The sequence below is a fragment of the Aspergillus costaricaensis genome (genome assembly GCF_003184835.1).
Source record: "Aspergillus costaricaensis CBS 115574 unplaced genomic scaffold BO79scaffold_6, whole genome shotgun sequence".
Lineage (NCBI taxonomy): Eukaryota > Fungi > Ascomycota > Eurotiomycetes > Eurotiales > Aspergillaceae > Aspergillus > Aspergillus costaricensis.
This window is the reverse complement of record NW_020291806.1, coordinates 897,000-919,369: the sequence shown is the minus strand read 5'-3', so window position 1 is coordinate 919,369 and position 22,370 is coordinate 897,000. Positions and strand designations below refer to the sequence as shown.

General features: G+C 51.5%; 6 protein-coding genes across 6 annotated transcripts; 1 reads left to right on the top strand and 5 right to left on the bottom strand.

Annotated features, from left to right (window-relative positions):
* Positions 1-252: 252 nt before the first annotated feature.
* On the bottom strand, positions 253-2,466 carry BO79DRAFT_189996 (fungal specific transcription factor domain-containing protein; the record flags this gene model as incomplete). The annotated part of the gene is made up of 1 exon (XM_025680699.1): positions 253-2,466. One exon carries the CDS (start codon positions 2,464-2,466, stop codon positions 340-342), a length of 2,127 nt encoding a protein of 708 aa, XP_025542883.1. The 3' UTR covers positions 253-339.
* Positions 2,467-2,943: 477 nt separating this feature from the next.
* On the bottom strand, positions 2,944-4,948 carry BO79DRAFT_168242 (putative cyclin; the record flags this gene model as incomplete). Its single annotated transcript, XM_025679415.1, has 2 exons — positions 2,944-4,870; positions 4,910-4,948. The coding sequence occupies 2 exons, from the start codon at positions 4,946-4,948 to the stop codon at positions 3,290-3,292; spliced, it is 1,620 nt and encodes a 539-aa protein (XP_025542882.1). The 3' UTR covers positions 2,944-3,289.
* Positions 4,949-5,683: 735 nt separating this feature from the next.
* On the bottom strand, positions 5,684-7,496 carry BO79DRAFT_71388 (ELL-associated factor). Its single transcript, XM_025689648.1, has one exon. It carries the CDS (start codon positions 7,204-7,206, stop codon positions 5,878-5,880), a length of 1,329 nt encoding a protein of 442 aa, XP_025542881.1. The 5' UTR covers positions 7,207-7,496; the 3' UTR covers positions 5,684-5,877.
* On the bottom strand, positions 7,497-9,341 carry BO79DRAFT_71387 (Dor1-like family protein). The gene has a single exon (XM_025689647.1). The coding sequence runs from the start codon at positions 9,291-9,293 to the stop codon at positions 7,788-7,790; it is 1,506 nt and encodes a 501-aa protein (XP_025542880.1). The 5' UTR covers positions 9,294-9,341; the 3' UTR covers positions 7,497-7,787.
* Positions 9,342-9,876: 535 nt separating this feature from the next.
* Positions 9,877-12,040, top strand: BO79DRAFT_235922 (acid phosphatase DET1; the record flags this gene model as incomplete). Its single annotated transcript, XM_025684532.1, has 2 exons — positions 9,877-10,131; positions 10,193-12,040. Exons 1-2 carry the CDS (start codon positions 10,117-10,119, stop codon positions 12,038-12,040), a joined length of 1,863 nt encoding a protein of 620 aa, XP_025542879.1. The 5' UTR covers positions 9,877-10,116.
* Positions 12,041-14,198: 2,158 nt separating this feature from the next.
* Positions 14,199-15,617, bottom strand: BO79DRAFT_139950 (putative cyclin-like protein (Clg1); the record flags this gene model as incomplete). Its single annotated transcript, XM_025678209.1, has 1 exon — positions 14,199-15,617. One exon carries the CDS (start codon positions 15,615-15,617, stop codon positions 14,199-14,201), a length of 1,419 nt encoding a protein of 472 aa, XP_025542878.1.
* Positions 15,618-22,370: the final 6,753 nt, after the last annotated feature.

The following is a 22,370-nucleotide window of genomic DNA, read 5'->3' as shown; positions in this document are numbered from 1 at the left end:
GAGGAAGAAGTAACCTAGATTTCACCTTGCTCTACTAGTATTGCTTAGTTTTAACTATAATAGTCACGGATGTCTTAAAAGAAGGGAGAACTAAAAGGTTGGTGGTATTGGGAAGGTAGGAAGGCTAGTTTAGATGAAATGTGTTAGAGGAAGCGATATAGATGTAATTGAGAATATGCATTTCGATTTAGAATAATTTATCCTAATAAAGATGATGATTATTATGTATCCACAAGGAACCAACCAATCCCTCTGCGATTGGTTCCGTCCTACCCAGTTTCACTTCGTCCCATCCGTAATGCCATGTGTAACATGAACCCCAAGGATAACTGTCTAATGCTATGTTTCTTCATACGTCGAAGGTGCAACTGGCATGCTGTATCCCGGCACATACGGTAATTCAGTAGTAGCCGTGTATAGAGGCACTATGGGTGTGGGTGCCGGCTCTGTCGGCTCTGCCGCCACCGCCGCGGTCACTGTGGGCAGGGAGGAGGATGGTAGTTGTCGCTCCGCCGGCCTGATAGGCATGGGAAGGCCATCCCATCCAGTTGGTACGCTTTGCAGCTCCGTTTTGTACTTAGATAACCGATGGAATCGGTCTTGTACATTTCGCCACCGCCAGTCTGTCAATAGCGTGTCATCTGTGAAGAGTGTGCCTAGCTTTGTCGCTTGCTCAAGTAGCCGGGCTAAGCCCTGCAGGATTTCCGGTTCCCAGCATTGGAGCTGTTTGGGTGATATCAGGAAGAGCGCGTCGATAGCGCTGCCGCAGGCGGCCAGACCGGCCATGTAGGAGTGGACGCACGACTGAATGCTCGATTGAGGGAGCGCCTGAGTGGTGGAGACGTGGACGAGAACGGGAAAGCTGCGGGTAAAAAAGGCGAGGCAGTCGGCGAGGTTCTGGACGAGATCGGCTGTGACGGGAATGGTTTCCATGCGGGGGAACAGCAGGTGGATGAGCAAAGTGCGGTACGCGGTGAGGATCCGTGTCTGCGCGACCTGGTCTTCCATGTTGGCTTCAATAATCTGCACGTTGCGCGCCAGGACAGCGCGGGCTTCGTTACACAAATTGCCAATGTCAACCTTGTAGAGCTGGATGTTGCGCAATTGCTCGTGTAGCTGACTTTGCCAGGAGTGGTGAGGATGAGCTATGGGTGAAGTAGGCCCGCTAGCCTGACGCGGGTAGATTGAGTTGAGGTGAACAGCCGCGGAGGTGATGTGGCTGATGGTCCAGATTTCCTGGATCCAGGCCCACTGGTGAGGAAGCGTGGAAAAGTTGTCGGCCGCCTTGTCAAGTCGTAACACCAAAGACGCGTCCTTGTTCATGGGCGGGTGCTCATACATCATCGCGAGCGCTGGCAGACTGTCATCTACAATCCCGAAGTGTGTAAAATACCAGACCATCAATGCGAGAGTCATCCACCCCAGAATGTGCATCATCTCCAACTCGATCTGAACCAGGTCGACGCCGTTGATCTGTCGGGCATCGCGTGAGGACCGGGCCAAGGTGTCCATTGTGAGGCGGGTTACGGTACGGTTCGCGTAGATGCTGTAGGACATTGCTCGGATAATGTTTCCCTGACATGTCTCGTGCCAGGCCAGCAAGCTCAGCGCCTGCGCGGTCGACAAGTCGGCCGCCGCCGTCGAAATATACTGTAGGCGAGAAGTCGCCCAGTGCAGGAGTTGCTCGGATTCCACCTGAGCGTCTGTATCTTCCAACTCCTGCAGACCGCCCCCTAGCACGACGGCGAGGAGTAGAGGGTCGTAAGAGTTGCTGCGGACGTCACGCAGCAACAGCGTCTTGGAAAGGGCCATGGACAACGGATGTGCACCAAACCACACATCTAGGATCTGGGTGATGCGATATCCGTTGTATGCGGTCAGCGGCGCCGGTTCGAGCGTAGGGGACGGTTCGTGGGGAGTGCTGGACGCCAGGTTGGCTCGGAAGGATTGGCTCTGGTTAGCGAAGAAGGCAAGGCAGTCGAGTCCGCTGAAACGGGACACTGTAGCGTCGATAATATCCTGGGTCAGTATCATGATGAGCTCACGACAGCCCAGCTTAGCCGGCTGCTGGCGAGGAGAACCGGTCTGGCTCCATGGCATCCCATCAACCCTTTGACCTTGTAGCTTCTCCTGAATTTCGGCCGTCACCTCGGAAAGAGCATCGGCAACGCTCTTGAGACGCGGCGAGTAGAGCTGACCGGCCGCGGCGGACGACGGACTCGAAGGGGATGTCCACGGAGCCTGTTTCATGGTGGGCTCGGGCCCCGGCTGGCCAGCTACCAGGCGGCCGGTGGTGCGCGCCCCAGTGACCCGGGGACGACCTTTCGGGCCGCCCTGATCATAGACACATTCAATCTGGCGATCCTTGCAGGCGCTACAGACGCTGGCGCCTGAGCAGCGGAGCTTGCGACTGCGGCAAAAGCGACAGCTGCGTCGCCGGTCCGTCGTCGCAGGAGCCGGGTGCATCTTGGCTTCGACAGGGGAGCGATGTGGCCATAACGGGGTGCCCATTGGCTAGTTCAACTGACGCTGACGGACGGGCAGCTCGAAAGTTTCTCGTTCGCCCGAAGAAAGAAGATGATGGCAAGAGGGTTTTGTTGGCTGGGTGGCCAAGCCGACATTCTCTCCATGAACTTTGATTCCCAAGACGCAGGGCGGGTCGTGATGTCAAGCATTCCCAACAGCACATAAGAGAGTCCAGTGGGCGCTGCTAGGCTTCAGCCAGCCACGGCGGACAAAGAATCCGGCCGGTATGTCTCTTGCCAAATGCCAAAAGTCCACCTGCAGTGTTGCTTGACTCGCCTTGGGTTGTCGGAGCCATCCCATTGGGACCTTGACGGCAAGTCCGGCTGCAAGGGGGTTGTTGCGCAACCATGGTTGCTCCCCTGTCATAGGCCAGCCCGGGTAGCCCTCCGGAGATGGAAATTGTGATCAAGGGCTTCTGTCCACGATGATCGCTCTAAATTCAACGGTAGAAGATATAGATTAACTACAGATCTGGCGTGTTTCCTGGAGCTCAATCCTACCCCCTTATCATTTCTTATCTCCCTCAAGAGTTTATTTCATCTTCGTCCCCTCGTCTCTCTGTGTCTCTGTATGTGTCTCTCACTCTGTGGAGGTGTTCGTGCCCTTGCAGATGCGCTCAGCCTCCCAGTCCTCATCGGAGGATAATGAGGAATGTGTCGGGTGCATTTTCCGACGCCCCCTGCCGAAATAATTATGTATGTAGGTGTCAGGCCCCATCTTTCATGAATGGGCTCGTTCGTCTCCTCATTCAAAGGTGAAACCATCATAGCTCGCCCTCCTCGCTGCCACCTCCCTCGTCCTCCGGTTCCGGGACCTGAGGCGGCTCGGGTTGCGACGGCGGACAAGATTCCTCTTCCGGAGGTGGCGGCGGCGGGAGACGCTGAGGTGGTGGATGTAGATGCGCATCCTCCTGCAACAGTGGCTGGCCTCCTGTGGACATGGACGGTCGTCGTCGTCGCCCCGAGTCGGCCTCCCCCTCCCAATCGCCCCGATGCCGTTCCTGAGGCCGTCGCTCCGCCCTGCCGGCCCCCCCGCCCTGGGTGGGCATGTTCTGTTGCACGATCTCGTCAATCCGTTGCTGAATCGGATCGACAGGTAGCCCCGGAGGTCCACTCCCGGGGCGGCTGCCGCTGTCCCGTTGAGGGTGAGGCCGGGGAGGCGGTGGTAAGGGATGCGGGTGTCTGGTCGCGGGGTACGGGTGCGAATGATGTGCTGGAGGGGGGTGCCCGTTCGCAGAAGGGCGGTCGTGGGAGAAGGCCGGCCCGCCGCTGGGGAGGGGCGCCTTGGGAATACGAGATGACGGGACTCGGTCAGCCGATGCTCCTACCGAGTCCCTCCGGGGTCGTTTTGGGGATGGGGCCCCGTTCTGCGTCGCTGGCCCTGCCTCTGACGGGGGTATCGAGTCAGCCAAAGGGCGTGGGGGCTTCGTTTCATCGTCGGGTTCCCGCGAGCGCTTCCGACCGTTGACAGCGTCTGCCTCATGCCCGGAATGGATCGGACGTGTCGTGTTGTCCGCCGGGCCATCCACGCGCGGGATCCTGGTCTTCTCAGTACCCTCGTCTGTGCTGATGGGGTTGGTCAAGTAGTACAGGCCGTTTCGATGCGCGGCGTTGTTCTCATACAGCTTTGCCATGCGCATACACGCGCGACGCACCTGGGTCAAGTCCACCTCAAGCTGTTCCCACCACGGCCGGCCCAGCACATCGTCTTCAAAACCAATGTCACAGTGCTGGGCCGCCGCGTATAGTGCGGCGGCCGCAATGATGCGGGCGGTAAACTGCAGGCACAGCACCGTGTATCCGGAATCATTGACGAAGGCCCATGCGACGTTACGGAGCGGCTTGTTGTCTTGCATGCGGAAGAAGCAAATGAAGTCATAGAGGATGCGATACGGTTGCTCGAGCTGCAGATCGAAACAAAGCGCTTCCAATAGAACATCTTCGTGCACCAGAATAGTATCGCGCCAGCGCCAAAATTCCTTAGATTGTTCATCAACCACCATGTTCGGCTGCTTCTGTCCCACCCGGCAGCATGCTACCACCAACTCTTTCATCCGCCGTACGTTCTCCTCCACCTTTGTAGCCAGAAACAGAGCCGCCGCGGCTGTCGTGTAAGGATGAATGCCCGGTCGTTGAGGTAAGTCGACCATACTGTGTCGCATATAGAATCGGTGCAAATAAACGGCGGCCGTTGCGAGCGTAAGTTGCGGTAGCTTCAGCATAATTCCTACCTGGTTAATAAAGTTGACACCTTTGCTGCGGCTCATATGCTCGGCCTCCAGAGCCATGCCATCTAGCTGCGATGGCGTCCGTGTAAGCTCCTCATCTGTAAATATCCAATGCGCCTGGGTTGCAAGGAGGACGGGATTCGACGGGGCAGGAACCGGCGGGAGTTCGGAAGGATGGGCTGCGGAAGACGCCATCGGGGACAGGTGGAAGCGGAAGCGATGAACTTGGAGGTTTGAGTCTTTGGTGGCGAGCTGTGTGAGACTCTACTATCCCCAGCGAACTTGGAAGAAAGCAAAGCTGCCAGTGAGAACAGAGGAAGGCCTAGGAGCTCGCGTCGACCCGGGGCCAAAGTGAAAGAGACAACAGAGGGATCCACTCAGACGAACTGATCGCGCACAAAGGGCCAGCTGGGACCAGCGCAGTGAAACGGCCTCCTGCAAGTCTGTAGTTTGTCCTACTTTAGTTCCGATCACCCAGAGTCCTGAGATTACCGAGGCGTGTTAATCATCGCGGGAGAGGCCACTGCATCGCATGCATCGGAAGCCGGTGATTCGGGAAGCCAATCGCACCCACAGGATGTCCGTAGACCAGGTGAGGAGGATTGGGAAGTCACAGTTGTCAGAGAAGCTGGTGGAGACGGGCAGAAGATCCGAAAATAGAGGGAGAGGAGAGCGATGGGAGGCAGCTAGTTCTGAGTGCAACAGAGAGAGAGAGCAAGTGGAAGAGAGAGAGAGACTCCTTTCTCACTTGGGACTTTCCTTTTCCTTTTGCTGTGGCACTTTTTGGCGACTGACCGCCCAGCCAATGACCGCCGGCTTTTCGGATCATCCCGTTGTTCCGGGCCCCAGGGATCGTCGCTTCGCTTTTCGGAGAGATTCACATCTATATTTTTGGCGTATTATCATTATCATTTTCATGGCTATTATTAGTGTTATTGTCATTGTTATTGCTGTTATCATATTATACGACGAAGTTCCCTGGTAGTCTGAACCTTGCCCGTGATTAAAACTCCGAATGGCGCCTTGCTTTGCTGGTATATACGCAAACACGGGGGAACCATGCCCCCAAAGAGAAATACGAGAGATATTAGCAAACATGCTACACGGTAGACCCTTCCATCCCCTTATTCCTCCTCACTGACTTCGCTCTCATCCTCACTGGCCATATGATACTGCTGCGACACCGCTTGCGTGGGAACTGGCTGACTCCGGTCGTCTTCCTGTACATCCTCCTCAAACGCCGCCTCCATCTCCGCCGCGAGAGGATCATCATCAACCTCCAGCTCCTCCTCATCCAACCCGGGCTCCAGGTTTAGGCCGCTCGAGGCCACCGGCGCTCCTCCGTGGCCAGCCGGAGAGGGGAGCCGTAGGTCCTCAATATCCTCATCCTCCTCCTGGTCCTCGTCCTCATCCCGATGCCCTTCCTCATCCGCCGGGGTGTTGTTCGAAGAGAAGTATGCGGGATTGACCCGGAAGGGACGAGCAGGCGGCGGAGAGCCCATATCAATGATGAGATCGCCGTCGATGATGATATTCGAGCCCGGTGATGGAACTGCCTTTTGAGAAGAGACAGCACCCAGACCCGTGTCGGACGGCGAGGAATTAAATGTCTCCACTGAAGGCTCCTCCTCGACCTCTGCCTTCCGCTCTTCCCTTGGGTGCACAGGACGGGGCGGAGACCTGGGCGGTGGCCGAGCAGCCACCGTTTTAGGAGGCTTGACCCCGTCTGGCTTCTTCTTCTTTGCGTTTACAGGCTTCGTCCGGCTCTCCGGGGGTGGTTGAGGGCTAGGAATGGATCTGGTAGCGGACATCAACGGAGTATCGAGCTTGCTGGTGTAGGAGGGGGGTTCTGGTGTCTTGTCCGAGCCCGACTTGTCATCGTCCGCATTCTCCTTGGGGAGGAAGTGCCGGTAGTCATAGGGATTGCTGTCGTCAGCAGGGCCATCATCATTACCGCTGGCATTGTCCATGCCCCGATCATCACCCGACCCATGGTCCTCTTCCTGCAAAGTGCGTAGCTGCTCATATTGCTCTAGCACCTGCTTCTGGGATTTGGCCGGAGCAGACCGGAGGTTGAAGTTCAGCTGCGTTGAAACCGGCTCCAAGACAAACACTTTCCGCGCTGCGTCAAAGACTAGCACCAAATTATGTTCCCCAGCATCCGAGACAGCTTGTGTTGGGTCGACACTGCCTTGGTATGAATAGGTCAGGACGTTATCGGCGTTGGGCGCTTTATCGGTGATTGTGAGGTTGTAGCGATCGCGGGACTGTCGGGCTCGGGTGATGCGTTGCCGTGCGGTCGCTGACTTGGTCTTATAGTTATATTGGATATTGACCAGCTGCGACTGTGGCGAGCTAGATTTACCATTGAGTCGATCACCCAGCACGATGGGATACTCAGCCTGTTTGGTCGGGTCGATCAACCCGCCGGTAGACAAAGCGGGGGCCGCCATCCAGACGAGTTGCAGGGTCAGGGTTAGAGAGGATATATTGCAGAGGAACGGCCGCTATTCTTCAGATAGCTTTAGTGCACGCTTTCAGAGAGAAATCTTCATTGCTGAGAAGAATGCGGTGTCTAAAACGCCAGCAGGCCCTGTACGCAAGGGAGAACGTCACACAGCAGCAGCAGCGGCGGCGGCAATCGAAGGGGCCAATGCGACCGGCAAGCCAGCACCGATCATGAAGCAACGGCTGTGTCGAAGCACTAAGAAACCAGGGATGTATATATATAAGGGAAATTTGTGTAAGAATATCCCCAGGAAAAGATACAGAGAAAAATGGGGGAAAGTAGACCAAGGATGTTGCCGAAAGCAAGTCTTGAGGGAGAAGGAGAGGTGAGGAGGGAGGATGAGATGAGATGACGGCCGGACCAGCAACCCGGGCGGAGGCCTTGCTCCATCCGGTTAGTGCCGCCCGGGGAGGCCCGAACTTCCCCTTTTGAAAGGGACGAGCCAAAGCAAATGCCGTCTCCAAGAATAGCACTTTGCACAGCCTGTGGAAGAAGTGGTGAAAGATTCTTTAGGGCATCTACCACTCAAATATCTCCTTGCATGGGCAAGGCTTGTCGCGACGAATGTCCTTTGGCCGAGGACCCGGGAGTTGCACCTCCTGTCAGCTGCTCTAAGCGTCCTGCCAAGGCTCTGTGTTTCCGAGTCACTTCCTCCCATTCATAGGCCAAGTCATCGTCATCGGCATCGTCGTCCTCTTGCTCCTCATCTGCTGCCTCGCTGAGCTCGGTCAGAATCATGCCAAAATCACCACCCAGTCGACCCAAGCTGGCAGCACAGTACAAGACCTGGGTCAGGAGACTCTCTCGGGAGCTTTTATCCCGGACGTTGGGGAGATAGGTGCGCAAGGTGTCCGTCAACAGTTGTATTAGGTGCATTGGGAAGGTAGCAAGTGCCGGTGGAAGACACTGGAGTGGATCCTCTGGGTGAGAGGGTCGCGATGCCGCAGCTTTGATCCGCGCATCGATGCCCCGTAAGCCGGTCACGGCGAGCTCTGACTCCGATTGATCTGGAGTGAAGATGTTCTTGTAGAGAGAGACGATTGCAAAGCTCTGCTCGCGAAAGATCTCGATATACCGTTTCAGATACTTCTCCGTCTGGTGTCCTTCGGACCAGGTCCCCGTCGCCCCATTCTTCTTGTCTGTTTTTGGAGCCCTGCGCTGTGTCTCCTGATCGGCCAGCTCCCGTAGAGGATCCAGAGCTTCTAGCATCGTGATCAAATTCGCCAGCCTGCAGATCAAGAAAATAGCCCCCAATGCGCCCTCCGCCGCAGCCGGTGATCCTTCGTGGTGGAGGTTATCCAGTTCCGGTGCCACCCTACGCAGCCAACCCACCGTCCTCATAGCAGCTGCTAGTCGCAAGTTCTGTGCCCGAAGACCTGCGATCAGATTCGACGTCATGTCCTTCATAGCATCCTCGGCCTGGGAGACTACATCTTTGATGAGCGGCGAATCGGGATAGAGTGTCTGTAAGCGCTTGATATGCGCGTACAGATCCAATGCCGTAGAGTACGTCGTGGAGACCGAGCTGCCCGTCGTTGCCGAATTAGCGGCCGCGGAAGAGACAGCTGTTGCGAGCAGCGTGGGAAGCTCGAGGATATCGGACAGCCGGTCGACGTTCCGCGCCAGCTGCATCACCTTCTTCCGTTGCTCCAGAGCGACATTCTCCGCTGCTCGGCTGTATTTGGACGAGAATCGGACTGCCTCTTCATCGAGTTTCGGGACCGCATCCCGCAGTTGCTGTGCGTTCCGGGCCAACTGGGGGATGGACGCGCGGAGATTGGACAGGCCATCTGCGGAGGTGACGAAGGCCTTGTGGGAGCGATTCGACAGAGCTTGCAGGGACAGAAGGGTAGAATGAGAGGACTGAATTAGGGATTGAGGTTCCGTGGACTGTAATGCTTGGAGGGAGAGCGTAGGGAGACGATTCAGGTATTGAGTGGTGGTTGTATCGCGATCCGGATCGGAGAGGGCGGTGGCAGCCTTCGTCGAGGCCAGATGAGGGGCTAGAAGATCATATAGATAATCGGCCATCGTGAGAGTCGGCTTCTTCGTTGGTGAAAGCCGGGATGGTCGGCAATGGAGGGTATTGGGGAGCGTGGAAGCGGGCGATGATGAGCAGGAGGGCGAAACAAGGCCAGATTTAGCAGTGCCGAACCACTTACTACTGCTCCGTACGGCGGCCTCGGCGACAACTGGCGAAGGGCCATCCCTCTCTTTTTTTTTCTGGATAAGCTAGGTGCTAGATAGATACTGTATTGAGGTCACATATGAGAAGGTACATGATTTTATTTTAGGACTACCTCAATTTATTCAATTATATAAAGCTAATCAAGGACCGTAAGGAACGGGGATTCCTAAACCATTACTATGTGAGAGATGCTATGGAAGGATGTACCCTTTTGATTACAAGCCGGCAATCGAGATGGTAATACGTGATACCAAACGGTAACAAACCCGACCAGCGCCGACTGACATCATGCGCTGTGCTAACCTGATCGGGCGATTTCTAGATGCCTGGGGCCAATAGCAGTGCTGGATTTGGCAATTCTCCCCTACTCCGCAATCATCTCTCCTCTTTTCTCTCCTCCTTTCGAGTCCCAAGTCACTGACTCGCCTCATCCCTCTTTCATTTCTTCTTCTTTTCGCGGTCGCATCCTCTATTCCATCACTACATCTTGCTGGCCTATGTGTTTTGTGCTTCAGTAACCTGATCGCTAGCCTACATACATACATCAGGTCGTTATCGCGGTGGGCCTGTCTTACTGATCTAGCATCGTAGCGCTTGCTTTTTCCCCTCAACCCCACTTCCACCCAACTACTTCTGCATGCAACAGTAGATGTCTAGTAAGTAATCATGGGCAAGCCGCGGGTCAGTTATTCCTCCCCCCCGAAACTATCACTGTTTTCAGTACAATGTCTCACTCTGGCAGATGATCATCTTGATCCGCCATGCCCAATCGGAAGGAAACAAGAACCGAGAAATCCATCAGACTATCCCCGACCACCGAGTGAAACTCACCCCCGAAGGACACCGTCAGGCGCAGGAAGCTGGCTCCCGTCTGCGTACCCTTCTACGACCGGATGATACCATTCATTTCTTCACCTCCCCATACCGTCGCACCCGAGAGACAACGGAGGGTATCCTGCAGTCCCTGTCCTCAGATTCTCCGGCCCCGTCCCCTTTCCCAAGACATACCATCAAGGTCTACGAGGAACCCCGGCTGCGGGAGCAGGACTTCGGGAACTTCCAACCATGTTCAGCCGAAATGGAGCGTATGTGGCTCGAAAGGGCAGACTATGGTCACTTCTTCTACCGAATTCCCAACGGTGAATCTGCTGCCGACGCCTACGACCGCGTCAGTGGGTTCAACGAGTCGCTGTGGCGTCTGTTCGGAGAGGACGACTTCGCCAGTGTCTGCGTGCTCGTCACGCATGGATTGATGACGCGGGTTTTCCTCATGAAATGGTACCATTGGAGCGTGGAATACTTCGAAGATCTCCGCAACATCAATCACTGCGAATTCGTCATTCTGAAACTCAACCCAGACAACGGGAAATACGTCCTCCAGAATCAGCTACGTACCTGGTCCGACCTGCGGAAGGAGAAAGAGGAAGAGCGGCAGCGTGAGCGGGCAGCCAAAGGACTGGATCCAGTGCAGCCAGCACCACCAGAGACGTCAGTCCCTATCCGTCGCAAATGGGGTGGCTGTCCTGATGGATGCAATCACGGCGTCCGAAGACGAAGTTCTCTACGTACGCCCCGTGCACACAACGTAGACCATCCAAAGCATCAGCATGACCCTCAGCCGAGGGAGACAACAACACACAATGCTACCCACAACCACAGATCTCACGGGAACCAAAACGGCCACCCAAGACCAGTGCCGGCTGGAACGGGGACAGCCACTCCGGTTGACCAGCAGATGCTCAGAGCCCCGGAGCCAGCTTTGGGAGATCGTTCTATCGATGCAAGGCCTCTTGAAAGGACCTTGCCTTCCCCAGCTCCGCAATACGAGTTCGAAGGTGTACAGCTTGAAACCACGTCCACTTCTCAAGCAAATTTTCCGACACCCGTGGCATCCACCACCACTATCAGTCACCTGAGCCAACCAACCTCAAACCCCAGCCCGATACCCCGCCGCCCTGGCCTCGCTCATCTCCACCGTGACAGCGAAGACCACCTTCTCCATCCTCCGAACTGCAACTACGCTTACATCCATCTCGTTGGCCGCGACGGTGGCGGTTCCATGAGCGGCGCAAACAGCCTCGCCCCGTCGGAGGACGAACGCGAAGAGAAGCCTCGCCCCAACATGCACGCTTATACCCATAACCACAAACAGACTCACTCCCGCCCTAAACCGACCCCCTCTGCCCATCAAGTTAGACCATCCCAAGACCTAGATAACGACGGCGACGACGAAAGCAGTTCCAAGCAGGCTGCGCGACCCCGACGTACCCGATCCCACAGCCACCATGTCCGAAACCCTCCGGGCCTAGCACGCCAAACCCTGAGCAAGCAAGTCGCCAACGCCCTCAACCAGGATCGAGCAGGCCAAGACAGAATAGATGATGAACCTTTCCCCACAGATCCTCCAACTTCGAAAGCCGAGCACCAGCAAGTGGACGAACACAACCGTGAAAACAATCAATACGATGATCACGACCATGAACACTATCACCATCACGGCGACGATGAAGGGGACGATTACAACGAAGAAGACGCCTCTTTCGAAGCTGAAAGAAAACATGACCAGAGCATAAGGGGGAGTGTATACTAGCACAGGTCTACGGGCAAATTCTTTTTTTTTTTTTTTTTTTCTTCTATACCCATATACAAGCAAACATACAAGACAATCAACCTAACCTAACCTACCGACCTCCCACCCTTCCTCACATCACCGCCGTACATAGAATCACACCTAGTACTTACTCCTACTACAACGTACACCATCCATATCCATACTTACGTACCTACGACCTCGTCATAACATTCTCTCTACCTCCATCGCCTGAGGGCTATTTATTCCCTTCTTCCCCCATGATGTATCAAACTCACGTCAGGGACATGCACCCACATCATCATCACCCATTCATTCCCAATGAACGAATGCGCATGTACATACATCTATCTATCTATCTATCTACAGATACCCCCCACGCACAATTAGAGATGAATCCATTTATTACAAATACATATGACTATATATTCCAGTAACCAATCTTCATTCCATTTAACTTTTTTTTTTTTTCTTCTTCTTCTTCTTCTTTTTAGTCGCAGAAAATTCATTCACGATTGGGTAGATAGATATAGATAGATACTACCCCTTGTCAATGGTTTCTTTCTATATTTCTTTTGGATTCTAGTTCCTAGTTATTTACCTAGTGATTACTACTACTACTACTACTACTACTACTACTACTACTACTACTACTACTACTACTACTACTATTATCTGCAGAGAATCAAAGGACAGATGTCAATACAATTTTGTCATTTCTTCGTTATGGGTATCATTGTGCTTTTTATTTGGTGCTTTGCTGTGAAATAGAAAGAAGTTCATTAACAAGATCTTTGTTTTGTTTTTCTTTGAAGGTTTCAAAAAGACGGTGGGGGCGACTAGTTAGTTCGAAGATCAGTGAAAATGCACCTTTCCTCAACATGAAAGAAAGGTGGCAGTAAAAGAAGAAATGTGACAAGAGGTTTTACATATACAGTAGTTACTTGGGAAGGCATAATGGAGAGCAGTATATATCAAATGGGATCCCTGTGCTTTTTTTTGGTAAGGGAAGCTCGAAATGTCTTTGTCCCATATTTCTTGTGAATGGTAATAGAAAAGTAGTGAAAGAATCTAACTTACATTCAGGGAATGAGCAGTGAGAAAGAATAAAAAAAGGAAGCCACACAAGAGGGTGCTATAATCACCGGGAGGGGAATAAGACAAGACAAAAGAGTAAATGTAAAACAAGGGGCATAAGGGGAGTATCACTTTTCAAATGCCTCACCAATGGTTTGAGGGTCGGGCGGAATAAACAAACATGCAAAATGGAAAAAGGTCATCGAAGGTAAAGCGAACAAATAATGGTTATGTTACAACCGAGAGCGCACCTCCACAAACACGAAGCTGCAGTAATGTACTCTGGTCGCATCACGAAAAGTAAAAGAGGATCTGTCGACCGGAACAGACGAGTATGAGAAGAAAGAAGAGAAAAAGAAACAGATTAAAGGCAACCGAACAAAAAAAGACAAGGTATTAACGCCACGGGACTCAAGTGGAGCGTGCGTGAGAAGAAAGCCAAATGTACCAACTTGACAAGCGTCAAGGAACACAACACAATCTATGAGTAACAGTCGCCAGATGAAATGCCCAAATCCAGAGAAAATGAGGAAAGATCGAACAGGTCAAAGAGGGAGGATGGAGAAGGCAACGGCGAAGCACAGGCGAAAACGCAGAGAGAAACAATCGTAATTGTCGTGACATCTGACTCCAGAGCTTCAGCGCAAGGAATCTCTTGGAAGAACTTTTCGACACGATGAGAGGAGTGTTTCGTAAGAAACAAATCGTATCGAGATAGGAAAGTGAAAGGCAGAGTAAAGAAGAAAGGAAGATAGTGTCACATCGTGCAGAAAATGCGCAACCGGTCGGACACTTTTTTTGGGAGTTTTTGCTTTTCGGAAAGCATGAAAGACAAAAAGAATCGGAGGGAAAAGGCGACCGATGGTACTTTTCAGCGAAACACAGACGTAACCGAAACTGACCAAAGAAAACGGGTAGTCATGCAGAAACACGAAGGAAACACGGTATCATCAGTAATAACGGAAAGAGACAAACAAGGACAACCTGGACAGGTCTAGAACGAAGTGAAGAACAGGATCGAAGGAAACACGTTTCTCCAGTGGACTCTGTCAGAGAGATGATTAGATGGCGGAGCCCCTGACTAACCAGCCACGATCGGTTGCATCGAGCCAAACGGGTTCGCACACATGTAGTGCTCCATATGCTTGGCACAATACAGGCAACCACAGGATGACCCGTGGCCCGTCCACACGCTCTGCGCGAAAGGTAACGCATATGCGGGGGTGTGGTGGTAGGACGGAGGCTGGGAGCGAGGGGCCGGTGGAATGTACTGCTGGGGCGGAGGAACCCAGGTACGCGAGTATGGCGGGGGAGGCTGCGTGTACCACGGCCCAGCTGCGTAGTAGTCCGGAGTGTTCGGTCCCGTGTGAGGTGCAGAGGGCGGCGAATACTCCGACGCGGCAGGGTTCAGCCACGAGGTTTCATAGCTAGTGCTGCGCTGGTACTGGGGTGGGATCGGCCCTTCGGGCGAGAGCAAAGGCTTCGACACGCGGTGGCTGCGGGAGACATTCGTGTCGATGGGAGCCAAAGCATGGCGAGACTCTTGCGCCCGAGCAACGGTCTTAGTACGCCAGGTTTCCCAGTGAGACAACCATGACGCAAAGCCATCCTGTTGATCGTAGATCCGGTCGTGAATCTTCCACTCAAAGGCAAACAGCCAGTCGAGCTCCATCGAGTTCAGCTCGCTCACAGGGATGTTGCTAACTTCGGCCCAGGACTTGTTCTGGAAGGTGTTGTCGTCCAAGAACTTGCTTCCCAGAAGGAGGGCCACGGTGAGCATGCGGTAGACCTGGCCACTGCCGGTGTGGAACACCTTGGTGGAAGAAAGCATGCGCATCCTGCTGGCTAGGTAGTAGAGTCCCAGAAGGATGGTGGAGCTCGGGAGACGAGTGGACGACAAAATCTGGTAGACGTATTTCCGGAACTGAGGGGGGACCGACGATCCTGGGTAGACGCTTCGCGCTAAGTCAATATCTGCTAGGTTGATCTTGGTGATGTACAAAGCATACATTCCCTGGGCCATCTCAGCCACAAAGTCGGACATCTGATCCATCTCATAATCCAAGTGGGCGGCGACACCTCCAGTGGCCTTTTCCTCCTTGCGCTGGGGTTCGGGCTGCACCATCATCTCTTGGCGTCGGTATTGGGGCGGGATGGCACTCTCCATCGGGGGCAACTGAACGTTGTTGCGGATGGGAGGCAAGACGTTGGCGGTACCCAGAGGACCGAACATGGGCTGGTTGAGCGCGGAGTGAGCGGCGACCATATCCCGGCCATTGCGGACGCCCAGAGCGGACTGCGAGTTCATGGGCTTGGAGTAGCAGGTCGACTGGGAGTACTGCTCAATGAAATCACAGCCGTTCTGGGGGTAGCGAGGCGGGAATGCGGCCGAGGGACCGAGGAGGTAGAAGGGTTGATCGTGTTCCATCCTGCCACCGCTCAAGATATGGGGAGGAGTAGGAGGAAGGCCCTGGAGGCCGGGAGCGAAGAAAGACGGCATAATGAAAATAAAAGAAAAAGCAAAAGAACCAGTTCAGAGCGGGAAGGTAGACGGTCTGAGGCTGTAACAACGGACAAGATCCCGAGTCAGCAAATTGGGTTTCAATGGGACGAAGGGCAATCCCAAAGAGCAAATTGAGTGAAACACCAAGTAAAAAACACAAGATACGAACCGTCTACACGTTCGCCACGCCCTGATCCTGGGGGGGTAGAGCAAATGCTCAACGAGCCGCGGCTCTAGATAATTTCGTAGTGAATGCTTCTTAGTTGAATAACATGGAGGAACAATTCCACGGCACGAATGTCGAAAGGAGCGGACGGAGCGGTCGCGACTAAGATGTCTCTTCGGGAAGTTCTTCCTTGCCGGGGGAGGAGCGGTCCTGTAGCGGCACGAGTCTGGTGATCCCTTTTTGGTTTTTTACTTCCGGTGTTGTAAGGCGGGCAATTGATCGAACACGAGGCTGTCGAGGACGGAGGCGAAAAGGGACGGAGTTTGACGGTAATCACCGGAGACGCGTGGGGACGCTCAACAATGAATAGCAAGCAGCAAAGGATGATGTAGTGGAGGGAGGCAACAGGCGAGAAACGTTGAGATTCTTTCTTTTTTTTCTCCTTTCTTCTTTTTTTATAATTTTGTGTAGGTCAAGGATGAGAAAAAAAAATTAGAGCAAAACAAGTTCTCGCGTTTGGTGGGAATTAGCCCCGATCCACAGCGACAACGACACTTAGTGAAAAGCTCGTTGGGGTATAAGGGAGGAGAAGATGGAGAGAGCAAAGGGGGAGGGAGAGGGGATTGAGGAAGGTGTAAAGTTGCAAGAGCAAAAAGCGAAGATGGTGAGAGAAGGTGTAGAGAGGGGGGAAGAGGATTGGAGAAGTAGGTTAGAGAAGGGGAAGAGGGAGAGGGGGGAGTGAGTGGGAGAGGATGGAGAAGAGAAGAGAGACGGAGAACGAGAGGTGGAAAGGCAAGGCGAGAGAGAGAGCCACAAGCCAAAGCAGGAGACCCGACGAGAAAAAACGAAGGGGAGAGCGGCTGCTTAGTGGTCCGAGGTGTCAGAGAGAGTCTAGTCTAGTGAGGGTTGAGGAGGTGACGATCCCCGGCTCACTTCTTCTTCGCTGCTCTTCTGACTAACGAGTAACACCAATACACCCTCTGGTTCTTGTCTCTCTAGTCTCTCTGTGTCGTGTCTGGCTAGGTTGGGTCTGTCTAGTATTATTCGAGTCGTGATCCTTCACAACATCCACTGGGTTCCCTGCCATTGATTATGTAGCCTTCTCTGCCTGTTCACCATATCATGCCCTGTTCTACCTATCCGAGCAATGGATGGGATATTCCCTTTCTATTCCTTTTCCCTGTTCTATTCTCATTGTTATACTGTAACTTTAAACAGTAAAAAAAAGATAACTACATTGTAAAGTAACCTATGCCCCCTACCCATCCTTCTTTTTTTGTTATTTTTAATTATCATTAATATTTTTTTTATCTCCTGTCCATGATCCTCCCGGCAAGTCCTCCGTTAGGGGAACGAGACCATCGGAATGGACCCATGGCCAGGTCAGTGTAAGGGAAATGTATCAGGTTTAACAGCAATAAAATTTCCCTCGAGAATATTTTTAATCTTTTTTCCCCCCCAAAGTGAATAAAAATCGTAGCCAGATTTTACATCATTAATATTAAACATTATTATTAAGATCAGTGGCATCTGCCTATGAGGGAATGAGGCAAAAAAGGATTTCTCTTCCTTTATTATGACGCAGACCAGGTACCGATTTGAATCGCAACCACCACGATCGAAAGGGAAAGGGAGGAAGTTACCAGAACGATCGTAGTGATGAATGGGGACAGGGTACACACCACTGTCAGACCAAACAGAATGCCAGCCGCAACACCCGAGTGAAGCAGTCCCAAGTAACTACTAGACTAGTAACATCCTTAGTAGTGAGTTAACTACGGCTTTCCACGGAGTACACCTCATGGGGTTGGAGGGTTGTTTAGAGTTTTCAGAGTTTTCCCTACTATTTTCCATTAGAGCCCAGCTAGAGGAGAGGGGGAGTACCCAGTGATGATGATGGAACGGCCGTCCTTGGGAGAGGGTGGAGGAGTTGACTAAGGCATGTTTAGGATGAAAGAGGGAACCTGAAATCAAAAAGAGAAAAACAAAAAAGAGAAATAAATTAAATTAAAAAAGAGGAAGGGAAGGATGAAGGAAGAAAGGGCAGAGGGGAGGGAAAAAGAAGTTGAAAAAAGGAAATAAAAATAAAAAAATAAAAAAGAATTAAGAAGACGGACAAGAAAAAAAGAAGAGGTCAGAGGGAAAGGATAAAAAAAAAAAAAAAAAAAGAGGAGACCAACCAGCCAACCAGTAAGAAGTGACCGACTGACCAAACCGCCTCCACCGTAACGCTGCCGAACGGCCAGGTTACTTCAATCTCAGACCCAGCTTTTCTCACCAACTTTTCTCTCGCCCATGAAAAGACCCGCGGCCAGAACGGAAAGAGAAGCCCGGGTCCATGGTTGAGGAGAGCTTACTCACCCTCAACAACAAGCAATCTTAATATAGCATCTTGCACGGGTAGCGATATGAATCCATCGTCTATTCTCTTGAATTGTACTGAATTGTTGGTTGACTGAGGCATCAATTCAAAAAGTCCCAAATGTATCTCATCTCAATCAGTCAGTCAGTCAGTCCGTCTATCAGTCATCAGGTGCAATACGAGCAAAAGGTCATGTTACTGGGTGGATAGTAAATTAAGTGTCAGATGGCATGGGCGGGAAATGCTTCAAATCCAGCACCGGACAGGACGGCCGGGAATCAAAGTAAGTCACTCTGACTGCAACTCCCTCCAATAATCGACTGCACGACCTGCGTCGTCGGCAGAGACAGACATGAGGGAGGCAGAGGCAGAGAGAGGCAGGCCAGCCAGCCGGACGGGACCAGACCAAAGACCCCTGGGGCGGGAGGACTCTGGCCGGTCAGACTGTTTAGGACTGGTACTTACGTAGTGTGTCTTGTCTACCTACCGGCAGTTTTTACTCCCCTTTAACTAAGGGGGTCAGCAAGCAGTTCGTGGTGACTGACCGTTAGATTAGCGGCTAAGAAGGGGGGAGAAGGAAAGGAATGGAAAATTCCTCGAATCCACTTCGGTTACTACTACTGTACTGAATAGTCTTGTCTTGCTTTTTTGTCTTGTCTTGACTTGACTTTTGACTAGGGAAGAAGATTATTAATTCCCTTCCCGAGTAACAACGGAGTAAGTAGCCTTGGTTATCTATTCTAAATCCTACTCGGTAGATTTGATAGTTTACAAAGTGTATCTAGTAGTAAGTAAGTTACCAATGATACCATTCATTAAAGTGATGCAGGCGCAAAAAGTGACGAATTGACCCAATCAATCCCCGGCAGGCAATCGTCATTCCCTTCATTGGCTGCAGCCTGTGGGCAAATAGGGGAGTGGAACAGGAGGCAGTGCGAAAGCTGCGATTTGCCTATCGTTCAGCAGGACAAGAGGAATGAATGGGGATTGGGGGTGGAGGCAAATGCAACTGCAAGAAGCCCAAGGCGTCACACAGAAAGGTTGAAAGTGGACATGACTGACTGACTGATTTGATGATGATCAAATTTAGTTGTAAGTTGAGGAGAAAAATAACAGCAAGTACAACTTAGTAGTAGGATTGAAAGTGACAGGCGGTGTCTTACTCCGTAATGGTACGTAGTGCTCTGAACACTTTCAACTGTGGGTGGACAGCGCTAGTGGGAGGACCTCGAACTGCTTCGACAAATAGGTGGGACGTGCGCCCCCGTGCTAATTTAGAAAAAAAAAAAAAAAAAAAAGATTCAAGAGGGGAAATAAAAAAAAGGGTAAGGGGAGAAAAACGTGTCTAAGTGGTACATGGGACTAGTCGGTCTGTGGCTTGGCTTATTGCAGGAGGCGAGTGATATAATCATCTGGGATGATTATTTATAGCCAGTGAGAGATGGAACCTGGCCTGGGAAAGGAACAAGGGAAGGAAGCAACTAAGTAAATTAGATAGGCATCATCAGTTATTTTTTTACTTGCTATGACTACCATGTATGTATGCGACTAGAGAAGCACAGATGCAGCAGGAGCGACAGTGGCAATGCCGTCAGTCAGTCAATCAGTCACCCTCGAGAGGGCCAGCCAGGCTTTGGACTTTCCTGTCAAGGCGGAGTCCCATGCCACCCACCAACCCTCAGAGGAGAGCCAATCCGAGAGGCGGACAGCCTCATTTTGAACTCCAAAGTATAAGCGCAATGACACAATAGGCAGACACAGGGAGAGAGACTACTACTACTGCTACTACCTATCTATCTGTACACTGTAAGTCACCACACATGCAGAACACAGGACAGGACAGGACAGGACAGGGACATTGCACCTACATCATCATCATCATCATCATCATCATCATCATCATCATCATAATAATAATACACATCCTCACTTATCGTCATTATCATCAGCAGCAGCATCAGCATCATCAGGTGGCTGAGTAAAGCAACATTCCATGCCTACATTCCGCGGTTGCTAGAACAACAGGCTGGTCTACGTAAGGTCGATGCCTGAGAAGAGGCACCTTACAGTGATTGCGATTCCTACTGGTTTCTCGGATCAGGTGCAACTTCCAACTTTGAGGCTGTTGCGATTCCTTCTAGGCTCAGAGGGACAGTGACTCACCGACCGTCAGGAAGGATGAGCAATCAAATCAGCATATGATCAGGCCGGAGTATTTTGGAGCCTGCTTGTTGATTATTTTGTACCTCACGAAAGAGGTGGTCTACACAGTAGTAGTAAGTTTCCTACTCCGGAAGGTTACTATTTACTAGTAGTAGGAAATGGTAATAGCCGATGGTATATCCCTCACGATGGAGGGTTTCCTCTCCTCACTCTCTCCTGTGAACCCCGCAGACACGGAACATACAACACGCCTGTGTATATGCGCGTCTCCCACAGCAACCTACAACCTTTCGCAGTCCCCTTCATCTTATCAAATTTGATACCCAATCATCCCCGATCCCCAAGCGCGGTACCTACATCCCATCCCATCCCATCCCCCCTCAGGATGAATGAATGACCCGAGTGAGTGATCACTGCCATCATCAATCTCATCCCTACTATGTTTCACAATCCCCCAACCACCGGAATAATGAATTGAATATGATCACGCCGGTAATGTCTCACTTACAACGAAACAACCAATGAATACGAATTATTATAATCATATAATAAGAGTTATGGCCAACCGAACCGAATCGAACCAAATCAAGTCATCGAGAGTTCAGTCAGGTACCAAGAATATATTCCCACATCCCAGCCACACAGACTTCAGTACTACAATCTGCACCAAGCAAGATCCAGTAACCCCAAGTGGGGTGTTCACCCCCCCAACTCCTCCATACACAGTACTCTCAACTTCCCCAAGCACACTTGCATCCACCATCGAACCTACCAACCTCCATCATCGCTGCCCGATCTATTTACCACTATTTGCCCCTCCTTCCTCCCTTTTTGAACTAAAGATGCACGCTCACACAATAATGTTGGAATGAATGATGATTGATAGCCGATATTCAACCTCATGCATTCTATTACTGATACCCAGTCAGTCAGTCACTAACCACTCGCCCAATAAACACCACCTACCTAATACCTACCCAATAACCACCCACCAACAACTACTACTAGACACTCAGATAGATCACAATAACCATCCCCCATCCATCCAGCAACTGACAATCTACATATACATACATACATGACATCCTACATCCCACATACATACATGAATGACACCCCGCATAAACAAATAACATCACGATGATAGCGATAGTAACCACCCACACACGAATAGAATACCACGGATGAATGGAAGAAAGAACTTAAGTAGGGAAAAAAGGATATGCACACGACCGGCCCGGTGACATCCCATCCCTCCTCCCTCCTCCATACCGTACATACTTAGTAGTCATGGATAATAATATATTCCTGCAGTGCAATCATCACGGGTGATTCCGGTCATCGGGTCAATAACCTTTCTCTTCTTTTTTCTAATTGTTCCGATAGGGTATGTGCCTATGTATGTATGTGCACGGGTACTCTAAAGCTATGCAGTAGATAATAGATAATAGATGATATATTTACTAGGTGCAAAGTTCAAATATAATTACAAACCCCGCTGTTCCGGTCGGAAGTAAGAAAAGGAAGAAAGGAAGAAGTATCAAGGAAAGAGTCGGATGAAGATAGTAAGTAGTAGTAGTAGTAGTAGTGGGGGAGGGGTAAATCGAATTTTACTACTACTTACTTACTTCCCTCCGGACTACGGTAATTCATTACCTACTTTATTTTCCCCCCATCATGTACAACATACTAATTTATCATACTTACAGATTAATTCTACAGAATTGATAATCATCAAATAATCAAAACCCCGTCGTATAGCGACATCCCCATTTCGTATAATAAATTGTGTTATTTGTTTTAGATCTATGCAAATAAACTCCAGCTGCTTTTTTGATGTAATTTTAGATAAAACGAAAAGTTGGACAAAAATAATGATTTTTCTTCCGATTCTCGGAGAAGGAAGAAAAGAGACCAGACCCCCCATCACAAGGGGGAGGGAGGGAGGGAGGGGGTGGGGTGGGGAGCAAGTGTCAATGCAAGAAAGAAAGAGAAGAAAAAACTTGCCCGGCGCTTATAATCCATGCAAGTCCGGGATGTCGCGGACGTGGAAGAGACA